Here is a 10,067-nt window from a genome sequence, read left to right as displayed (position 1 = left end):
CGCTCGCCCCAGTGCTTCACAGCTTCTCTTTTTCACCAGGTTTCCAACATGGAAGTCCAGCCTCAATGGAATCCTTTCTGGACTCAGGTCCTTAGGTTTTGGGGCATGGACCCTCCCGAGATACCAGGGCCTGCACTTCACACTCATTCCCTCCCAGGAAGGCACTGAAACTGGAGGGGCTGCTCAGAGTCTTTATTGATGCTCTGGCATGTTGCTTGCTCCAAACCATTGGGACATTGGCAACTCCAGAGCCCGGCAGAGAGGAGGGGACAGGAATGGGGACTGGAATGAGCAGATGCCTTCTCCCCAAAATCAATAAATAAAGCCCTATCACTACAGCAGCATGAGGAAGGTGAGTGCCCAGCCACTGCTCCTGTGCCCCTGCTCAGGGCACCCCACATCGTGCCACCGGCCAGGGAGGGCTGAGGAGAGGGCACAGGGCAGGGCAAGGCACCTTGGGGTCAGATGAGGGGTTGGGGACAGGCGGGTGGGCTGGTACTGGGGTACAGGGCAAGGTCTGGAGCTGGGTGGGCAGAGCACGAGCAGCGTGGGCCTGAGCAGACACAGGAGATGTGCATGGCACCTGGGTGCCCCCCTGCAAAGAGGGGGGGCCTGCCAGTCCCCCACCCTGGCATGGGGCACAGCCGACAGCCCCAGGGAAGGCACCGGCATCGGTCCTGGAGCCACAAACCCACTTGCCAGGACCAGGGCTGGGAGGAGCGGAAGGTGGGGGGCTGGCAGCCCCCCCTCCCAGCTGTAAGGACTGGGGCTGTGCTGGCTGGCAGGGGATTGTGAGCAAGCCCCTCTCTGCAGGAACCGCTGGAGCAACCTCAGTCTTCTGGTGCTGGTGTGCAAACCAGGGGGAGCACGAGGACTGGCACACCGTGGCCAGGGGCAGCTGCGGGCTGCAGTGTAAGGCACACGGCTGATGGGACCCATGTGGCCAGGGCTGGCTAGCAAACTGGCAGCTCTTCCCCTCCCACCCGGGGCTTCCCGTGCCCCTCTATCTGCATCCCATTCTTCCCCCGACCCTCTGCCACATTCTCTGTTCCTTGCAGCAAGGCTTCCCACCACCCTCCCACTGCCGGACCCCACTGCTGGTCTGGCTGCGGCAGCGCCTCCTCTTCACCAGCACTGCCAAAATGACGCCGCTGGCCACCATCACCCCTGACAGCAGCACGTGAGGTCCATGGACTCATCCTGGCGCGTCCCGGCTCCTCCTCAGCCGCCCCGTACTGCGGCCCATGGAATGTTCCTCTGGCTCCCCGGCCCCTGGTGGCCGCGGCCAAGGCAGCAGTTACTGTGGCCCTGGTGGCTGGCCGCCCTGGTAGGAGCGCAGTAAGACCTTGTGCTTTGTGACGGCTTCGCCGCGGCGCCTCTGGTGATCCACCAGGAATTCCTTGAGGCGGTTGGTGGTGAAAGTCAGGGTCTGGCGGCGCAGCTTCATCAGGTAGGCGTCCTGGAGCCAGGCATTGGCGAAGCAGTCCTTCACCGTGGGGCGGCTCCTGGGGCAGAGCCAGCTGTGCATCAGGGACTGCCAGGGGTGCCCTCTGCTGCTCCACCCCCCAAAGCCAGCCACCACCCTTGCCCTGCAAAACCCGGGGGTCCCAGCCCTCTCCAAGAGCAGTGATGGACTCCAGGCTCCCACTGAGGATATCTGGAGGGGTCCCATGTGGCAGGGGCTGGCTCAGTCACACGCACAGTCCTGTGCCATGTGTCCTCCCTGGCTGGGCTGGGCACTCACCAGGGGTGGACAGTGAGGACCTTGCGGATGAAGAGGGCAGCAGTCTGCGAGACGTTGGGGTACAGCTTGAAGGCATCAAAGCGCCCTGCCAGGATGCGGTTCTCCGTCTCGATGGGGTCCAGTTCAAAGAATGGGGACCGCCCGCTGAGCCTGTGGTGATGGAGGGGGTGATGGGCTGGGGGGACAGCGATGGGAGGGTACTTGCTGTCCCACTTCCCCCCCATCCCTGGTTTGAAAAGCCACAGGTACCCAGGGTGTCTTCATCTCCCCATGTCCAGCTGGGAAGGGTCTGCTGGATTACAGCATCCCTCAGCCCTCCGTTAGCTTGGTGTCCTCTGTGGCACCGAGCCCTGGGTGGGGCTGACTACACTTCAAGGTTCTCATCCCCCCGACCCTTTGTCTTACATGATGTAGGTGAGGACGCCAACACCCCAGACATCTGCTGCAGAGCCCACCGGGTCTCCCTTCACCACCTCTGGCGCTGTGGGCAGGGGAGCAGGTCTGTCATATACACAGAGACACCAGCCCCAGCATCCCAGCACACATAGCATCCACAGTATCCCCAGCACTTACAGAAGTCCCAGATCCCCAGGATCCCCAACACCCATACAGCCAAGCACCCCCAGCAGCCACAGCACTCCACTACTGCACCCTCCAACACCCTCCCGACACTGCAGCACCCTGACAGAGCCCAGCCAGCCTCCAAGGATACCCCAACTGCCCCACAGCACCCAGATTCTCCCACTGACCCCAGCGATGCTAAAGAAATTCACAGACACACCCAGCCCCCCAAAGGCCTCCCACCACCCCCAAGGACACAGTTCCTCCCCATTCCCAAGTCCCCCAGAGCAGAGGCATACATGCACCCCTTTGGCAATAAGCATGCCCCAGTTCTGTCCCTGTCCTCCAGGCCACTACACCCGTGGTGCCCCACTCACACATGTACTCCAGGGTGCCAGCACGCCGCCCCAGCTGCCGCAGCACAAGTGGGTTGTAGGTCTGGGCACTGCCAAAATCGATGATCTTGAGGGCATTTGAGCCTGAGACGATGATGTTGTCTGGCTTGATGTCGAGGTGCACAATGCGGCGGCCGTGCAGGTACTCGAGGCCTTGCAGCAGCTGCAGTACGTAGCTCACCACGTCATCCTCCGAGTAGCGGAACCTGGAGGCAGGTGCCATCAGCAGGTAGCCCCATACCAGCCACTGTCCCTGGCGGCCCTGTGCCCCCCTGTACCTGTCCACAATGCTGTAGAGGATCTCCTTGCCAGCACAGTTCTCACAGATGAGCACCAGGTAGCGGGGCGTGATGTACGCCTCGTGCAGGGCCATGATGCGCTCATGGTGCAGCGCCTTGAGGATCTCGTACTCCTGCAGCACGCTCTGCTTCCGCTCCGCCTCGTAGGGCACAATCTTGGCCATGAAGTGCTTCCCTGTGGCATTCTCCTTGCAGAGCCGGATCACCCCGAAACGGCCTCTGCGGCACAGGGCAGGATTCAGCATCCCTGGTGTGGGGTGCTGCAAGAACACCCCTGGCAGAGCATCTTGTCCTATGGCTACTCACCGTGCTTTCTCATCCAAGAAGGTGTATGGCTTCTGGGGGACACCCTGCCGCAGTGATGTGCTGTCTTTTGCCCCTGGGACCCCACTAGCAGCTGGGGGCTCCCTGGAGGGTGGGGGAGTGGTGGTGGGCTCCTGCGCAGGGGGTGATGTGGGGGGCATGGAGATGAAGGAGGTTACCATGTAGGGAGGCATCTTCCGTGAAGGCGTGGTGTTGGGGGTGGGAGATGGTGTGGGGGCTGAGCTGGGCGTGGTTGACACTGGGGAAACGGCGGGGGTCTTGGAAGGAGACGGAGCCTGGGGCGGGGGGGAAGTGTCCGTGGGGGGTGCAGGGGAGCCCGGAGTGGGGGTGTCTGTATGGGGAGAGGCAGCAGTCCGAGGAGGGGTGAACATCAGCTCAGGAGGCACATAGACAGTGATGTTGGGTGGAAGCTCAAGATCTGGTGGCACTCCCTCTTCATGGGGGGCAGGAGGTGGAAGGACCCCTGTGGGGGCACCCTCCTGTTCTGCTGCAGCTGCCTTCTGTACCACTCCCTTGTGCTTGCGCGGCGGTGTGGTGGGAGGGGCCCCTGCAGCCACAGGCTCCACGTGCTTCTCGGGTGTCTGGGTTGACCGACTGGAAGCCACCTTCTCAGCAATGGGGACAGCAACATCCTTGGCTGGGGCACCTCCGGCATCTACAGGGAGCAAAGGGAGGTGTGAGCCTGGTGGGGGTAAGCTAGGAGTGGGCTGTAAGTGGCACCTCATTTCCCAGAGCCCTGAGGGGAAGATGCCATGGGACTCAAGGATCCCCAAAGCACCCCAGAGGCCACAGGCAGCCCCATAGCCACCCCACGCCCATGGGACAGGGCTTGCTCACCTGCTGCCTCGAGATGCACCTTTACTGAGGGGTTGCTGTAGGGTCCCTGCCCAGCCTTGTTGACACAGGCCACACGAAACTTGGCAGTGCTCCCTGGAGGCAGCTCAGTCACATTGAAGTAGCAGTCAGTGATACCAGTGCTGACAATCTTCCACTCGTGCTCCCCTGCCAAAGCAGAAGTAAGGTTAAGGGAGGGCAAACCTGGGACAGGGGCAGCCCACTGTCCCCTGCCGTTGATTTGGCCAAGCCACAGGGGACAGCGAGGATATTGGGCACTTTTTTCCTAGGTGCCCCTCCGTGAGCCCATATTCCTGGCTGTGGCTCCCAGGGGATGGGAGGCAGCCCCACATACCTTCCAGTCTGCGCTCCAGTGTGTAGGTGCAGGGGGCTTTGCTCTCAGCAGGCTTCCAGAGCACCAGCACCGTGTTCTTGTACTTCTGGGGGATCTCCGGGGTGCCTGGCCGCCCAGGGAGCCCTGCAAGGGTACAGACAGGGTGGGCTGGCTGTCCAGCCAGGGGCAGAGCAGAGCTGCTGCAGTGAGAGGGCATAACAACACATGGGTTCAGAGATGTTGGAAACACTCATGTAAAACCAGCCTGTCCTCTTTCAAAAGCCCCAGTCTCTTGCACGCCCCAAGAGAGCAGTACTCTAGTGACCTGCACCAACTGATCCCCAGCCATGTGCCCAACTTGTGCCCTTCCTGTCTCCCGAGGACCCCCAGCCTCCTTACGTGCCACAGCCAGCGTGCAGGAGCTGATGGCTGTGCCCAGGATGTTGGCAGCTGCACACTCGTACAGCCCTGCATCCTTCCTGGAGACCTTGGCGATGGTGAGCATCTGACGTCCGTCCTTGCAGGAGACGACGTTCAGCCCACTGTCGGGCTGCAGGGACCTCTTGTCTGTAGGGGGAGAAGAATGGGATGATACGGTGTCTGTCAGAGCCCACCCACCGAGGCAGTGCGGGCAGCGCCCCACCTTTCATCCAGAGGATCCGTGGGGTTGGGCTGCCAGCAGGAAGGCAGCAGAGGGTCAGCGCCTCGCCCTCCAGCAGCACCTGGTCCTTCAGCTTGATGTGGAAAATAGGGGGGAAATCTGGAAAGCAGACTGGGGGGTTAGGCTGGGGTGGGGATACACACCCGCCATCCCGTCCTGGGGCTGCACCTACCCGATTCACTGGGTGTGTGTGGCCGGCCGGCGGCGAGTCCCTCCTCCCGCAGAAGGCTGGAGGGGATGCTGGGCTGTGAGGCCGTCTTCTCCTTCTTGCCCCGGGAGAGCCCCCAGCGCTCCCAGCGGGACCTCTTCTGAGTGTCACCCCCACCTGTGGGCACCCAGGGCAGGTGAGCGCGGGGCCAGGCCAGGGCGGCCACGCCTGCCGTACCCACAGCGACTGTGCCGTGGGCTGCCCGCAGGAGAGCCCCGCGGGATCGCCCTCATCGCTCACCTTTGACAGAGGCAGCGGAGCCGGTGCTGGCCTCGGAGCGCAGGGACTCGGAGGAGGGCGCGGGGGCAGGGGCAGGCCCCGGCCGCAAGCTCTCACCCTCGGAGCTGGCGCGACGGAGCTGCCGGGAGCCCTCGCCCTCCGGCCGTTCATCCGACACGCTGCGGAGCCGCGCCGAGACCCGCTCCATGGTGGCACTGATCTTCCTCCGCACGGCCACCGCCGGTGACTCACTCTCCCCACCACCCCCCGGCTCTGACTTGAGGCTCTCTGAGTCCCTCCGCTCCCTGGAGCTGGCCAGAGCCATGCTCCAGGAGAAGCGGCGCCCACCAGGTGGGGGGGTCTCAGTGCCTCCGTCCTCCCCCATGCTCTTCTTCCTCTCAGCCGGCGGGGTCCGCTTGAGGAGTATGGACATCCTCCGAAAGAAGCCCCCGTCCTTCTCCACCTCATGCAGGTCCTGCACCGACTTGGACTTGGCTGCCAGCCCGGTGGGCCGCTCCCTGCGCAGCTCCAGGGGCACGCCAGCCGGTGTAGGACGGTAGATGCCCTCGTCAGAGGCTGGGGGGCCGGCCAGGTGCCGGTCCTCGGAACGGGAGCGGGTGAGGCGCTTCAGCCCCCGGGTGAGGGATGATTCGCGGCTCCGCTTGAACTTGGCCTCAAAGACCTCCTCCGAATCGATGTCCTGGATGACCAAGGAGCTGGAGGAGCCGGTGGGTTTCACCTCCCTCCTTGCTGCTGGTGCTGGTGTAGGGGGCTTTGCAGGGCTGGCTGGTGGGGTCTCCTTGATGGTTGGTGGGGGCTCGTTGGTGGTTGGTGGGGGCTCCTCTGTGGCTGTCTCCTCACCTTGAATACCTCCCATGACTTGCATCATCTTAGCATAGGAAGACTTTATGTGGGTTTGGGGAACAGGGGTTGTGGACTTTGGTGGGGTGGGAGCTCCTGTCCTGGCAACCCCCTCCCCACTGGCTCCAGCAGCCTTGGTGGGTGTCTTGTCCTCCTGTCCCCTGTCCGTGGGCTTCTTCCCTGTGGTGGTGGCAGCCTTGCTGGCCCCAGGTGGGCCATGTTCCTCAGGGATGCGCCTCCTCCCTGAGGCGGCCTTTGCAGGGCCGGCCTGGGGAACAGCCATCTCTGCTGGAGGGGGTGTTGGTGTGCTTGGGGTGTCTGGCGGCGCTGTGGGCCGAGCATCAGAGAGGGCAGAGAGAGAGGGGGACTCCTTGAGCCGTTGGGCCTCCAGGCAGGCCACTGGGATCTCCAGGGGTGCACCAGAACGTCGGTGCCGGACGACAGGCTCGGCATCCCCGTGGCTGAAGGAGCTGCTCTTCTGCAGCCGGCACTCAGCGGGGAGGAGGCGCGGCGAGGTGGCTTCGCTGGAGGCTGCCCGCACCAGCCGTGGCACTGCTGGAGGCTCCAGGCGGGCTGACCGTGAGACTTTCTTGTCAGGGCTGACCCCCAGGGTCTCCAGGAGGGGACCCCGCAGGCCACTGACCTTGCTGTCCCCAGAGCTTCCCCGCAGCAGCCGCTGGCGCATCAGCTCCAGGCGCTGGGCATGATCATCCTCCCCCCAGACCATCTTTCTCCTTGGCAACTCCATGGAGGCTGCCTTGGCTAGGGCCCCACGGGGGTCCCGGGCTGCCACAGCCCCCTCCTCGGTCCCTGGGAGCTGTTGATGCAGCAGGGCGCTGTCAGCAGAGCTGCCCCTCTTCAGCTCTCCCCGACGGGCACTCCCTGGGGACTCCAGGCTGGAACCCTTCCTCATGGCTTTGCGAGGATACTCCGGCCGCTTCTGGCCTTCGGGGGCTTCCTCATCAGAGGAACCAGCTGCCTCCACCTCTGCACATGGTCGTCGTGGCCCAGCACTCCTTGGCCGCTTCCCTAGGGCCAGCCCAGGCTTCCCTGTGCCCTGGCTCTGCCACTCCATGGCAGAGGCATCCCCCTCCGGCAGCAGCCCTTCGGATGTCCCAATGGTCTCATCGTCTGTGGGGATCTCATTGAGGGACATGCGGGAGCCAGAGAACTCCACCTGGTGTGGCATGGGGATGAAGGGCAGCTCATCCAGGTCGTCTGAGTCTGAGGAGGATGACAGCGCTGGTGACTCCTTGAGATGCCGGGGCACGGCGATGGAGAGGTGGTTGGACGTGTCCTCCAGCAGCTCTGGGATCGGCCGCAGCACCATGTTGCACTTGTAGCTGATCTGTGAGCGCTGCAGCCAGCAGAGAGGGCTGGGTCAGGCTCAGGTGCGTGGCATGGCATCATCCTGCCATTACACATCCCCCCATCCTGCCCAAGACACAGTCCCACCTGCCCCCTCCCTGCCTCCCCAGCCCCTGCCTTCACCTGCCATTTCCGACGGGAGATGAAGAGCTTGAGGTGGTCGGTGCTGATGACCTTTCCTTTTGCCAGTGTCTGTGGGGTGAGGGAAGAACGGTGTCCCTTGGAGCCTGCAGCAGGCTCAGGGAATCCCATGGCCTCTTAGTTCTGAGCCCAGGCTCACCTTAAACCAGGGATGCTCCAGAGTCTGTTCTGCATTGGGTCTCCTGTGAACCGACACCATTGGGTGAGAACACCCAGGATCACAGGCTTTGGCCAGGGGAGAAAGGGCAGGAGAGTCTGGCTGCCCATGGTGCATCCCAGCAGAGCTGTGCAGCTAGCCTTGCCCTTGGGTACCCTGATGCATGGGGGTCCCCACCCTCCCTTGAGCACAAAGCTCATGCTGAAGGGGCAGGGGATGGGGAAGGGGACCCTGCAGTACTTACAGCTTGTCATTGACCAGCACTTTGATGACAAAGCCCTTGGCTTCCCGGGTGAGCCCCTGGAACATCCTCTCCTCAAAGGCCACGTTGTAGTTGCGGATGTTCATCAGTGTTGTCTTGTCATTCTCCCCCACGAAGGGGGAGATCCCTGTCAAGCTGCCATGGAGGAGACACTGTCACTGGGCCATGTGGCCATGAAAAACAGCATGGAAAATACAGAGAACTGAGGACATGACCCCAGACCCCATCTCTGGGGTCATGGGGACAGCATGGGAAACAGCATGGAAAGTATGGGAGACTGAGGACAGGACCTCAGACCTCAGCCCTGGTGCCATGGGGAGGGCAGAGGTAGGAGCAGCTGGAAAGGAGGCTGAGTCTGTAAGGAGTCATGTGCATGGTCACAGCCTCAGCTCTGCAACTGGTGAAGGGGTGGAAAGGGTGTCCCTTCTGTGAAGACACACCAGGGCACTTACCAGAGGTATGCGATAACCCCCACAGGCCTGCAGAGAGGAGAGCACAGTTACTGCACATCACAAGCCCTCCAGGGTGCCCAGTCTCTCCTGGCATAGCAGGGAGCCCACCGACCACCCAAGGGCCACCCTTACCAGATGTCGGTGACGCTGGAGACAGGGGTCTGGTTGACAATCTCAGGGCCCACGAACTCAGGGGTGCCATACTTGCAGTACTGTGGCTCCTCAGACGTCAGCTCCTGTGCATTGCCGAAGTCACAGATCCGGATCTGCTCGCTGCTCAAATCTGCCATCAGGAGGTTTTCTGGCTACAGGACAGTGCAGAGCAAAGGGGAGCTTGGCAGGACGCAGGGGCTTTACCCAGGGCATGAATGTTCCCTCTCAGAGGACCACTCCCACCCAGTGCACCAGGAGCCCTTCACTGGAGGCACCGGGCAGGAGGAGTCTGTAAAGACTCTCACTCACTTTGATGTCCAGGTGCAGGACACTGTGCTGGTGCAGGTAGCAGATCCCTTCCAGGACCTGCCGCATGTAGGAGCGGACCTGCAAGAGATGGGGTGAGGAGAGTGGGCAGCCTAAGGAGGAGTCAGCCACACACTGACCCTGTGCAGAGGAGAATGTGGGCTGTGGCCCCCTTAGTAGCCTGATACAATGAGCACTACACATATCTAGGCTGGGACAGACACTACTGTCCCCAGGATCCCTCTCTTCCACATCACTTTGCTCCCACAGTGTTCACTCACCTCCGACTCACATACTGAAGGCTTCCTCACCATCCTGTCCAGCAGCTCTTCTTCAGAGCAGCTGGGCCCCAGTCAAGGAGCATAAAAATTCCGTGCTCCATTGTGCCCCACACCCAGCTCCTCTGCACCCACTCTGCCCACCTGTCCCATGCAAAGGCCTCCCCTCCTCCCCTGTGCTGTGCACCCATGGAGCAGTGCCCGAGGATACAGCTCCATGACCATGATGACGGCATTCTTCTTCTCAAAGGCGTCGTGGAAGAAGACAATGCGCTCGTGGTCCAGCTGAGAGAGAATGTGCAGCTCCCGCCGTGCCGACTGCTTGGCCTTGGTCCTCCCAGGGATGAACTTGGCGGCGAAATCCAGCCGGGTGCTCTTCTCTGTCACCCTCCGCAGATAGGAGAAAGCCCCCCTGCAATTCAGCAGCAGGGGTAAGGAGGATAAGAACGTGCGTGAGCAGGAGACCTCCCCCTTCCCTGAGCAGCTGGCACAGGCACCCACTCTGTGGGG

The 10,067-nt window shown here is 62.4% G+C and overlaps 1 protein-coding gene across 4 annotated transcripts in view; it reads right to left on the bottom strand.

Moving 5' to 3' along the window:
- Positions 1-177: 177 nt before the first annotated feature.
- The window catches only part of SPEG (striated muscle enriched protein kinase), a 38,100-nt gene continuing 28,210 nt past the window's right edge, over positions 178-10,067 (bottom strand). For all 4 annotated transcript variants that reach the window (XM_063161950.1, XM_063161951.1, XM_063161952.1 and 1 more), the window contains 20 exons: positions 9,769-9,969; positions 9,561-9,621; positions 9,283-9,360; positions 8,953-9,125; positions 8,821-8,847; positions 8,351-8,503; positions 8,089-8,131; positions 7,932-8,000; positions 5,601-7,797; positions 5,325-5,477; positions 5,135-5,251; positions 4,891-5,058; positions 4,513-4,635; positions 4,161-4,325; positions 3,306-3,978; positions 2,979-3,218; positions 2,683-2,906; positions 2,150-2,225; positions 1,745-1,894; positions 178-1,505 (listed from right to left, as the gene is read on the bottom strand). In XM_063161950.1, the coding sequence (XP_063018020.1) occupies positions 1,298-1,505; positions 1,745-1,894; positions 2,150-2,225; positions 2,683-2,906; positions 2,979-3,218; positions 3,306-3,978; positions 4,161-4,325; positions 4,513-4,635; positions 4,891-5,058; positions 5,135-5,251; positions 5,325-5,477; positions 5,601-7,797; positions 7,932-8,000; positions 8,089-8,131; positions 8,351-8,503; positions 8,821-8,847; positions 8,953-9,125; positions 9,283-9,360; positions 9,561-9,621; positions 9,769-9,969 (5,299 nt within the window). In that variant the 3' untranslated portion in view covers positions 178-1,297. The remainder of the gene's footprint in view (positions 1,506-1,744; positions 1,895-2,149; positions 2,226-2,682; positions 2,907-2,978; positions 3,219-3,305; positions 3,979-4,160; positions 4,326-4,512; positions 4,636-4,890; positions 5,059-5,134; positions 5,252-5,324; positions 5,478-5,600; positions 7,798-7,931; positions 8,001-8,088; positions 8,132-8,350; positions 8,504-8,820; positions 8,848-8,952; positions 9,126-9,282; positions 9,361-9,560; positions 9,622-9,768; positions 9,970-10,067) is intronic.

The sequence above is a fragment of the Melospiza melodia genome, chromosome 8, assembly GCF_035770615.1.
Source record: "Melospiza melodia melodia isolate bMelMel2 chromosome 8, bMelMel2.pri, whole genome shotgun sequence".
Taxonomy (NCBI): Eukaryota; Metazoa; Chordata; class Aves; order Passeriformes; family Passerellidae; genus Melospiza; species Melospiza melodia.
The sequence above is the reverse complement of the archived record's forward strand: the minus strand, read 5'-3'. Positions and strand labels throughout refer to the sequence as shown.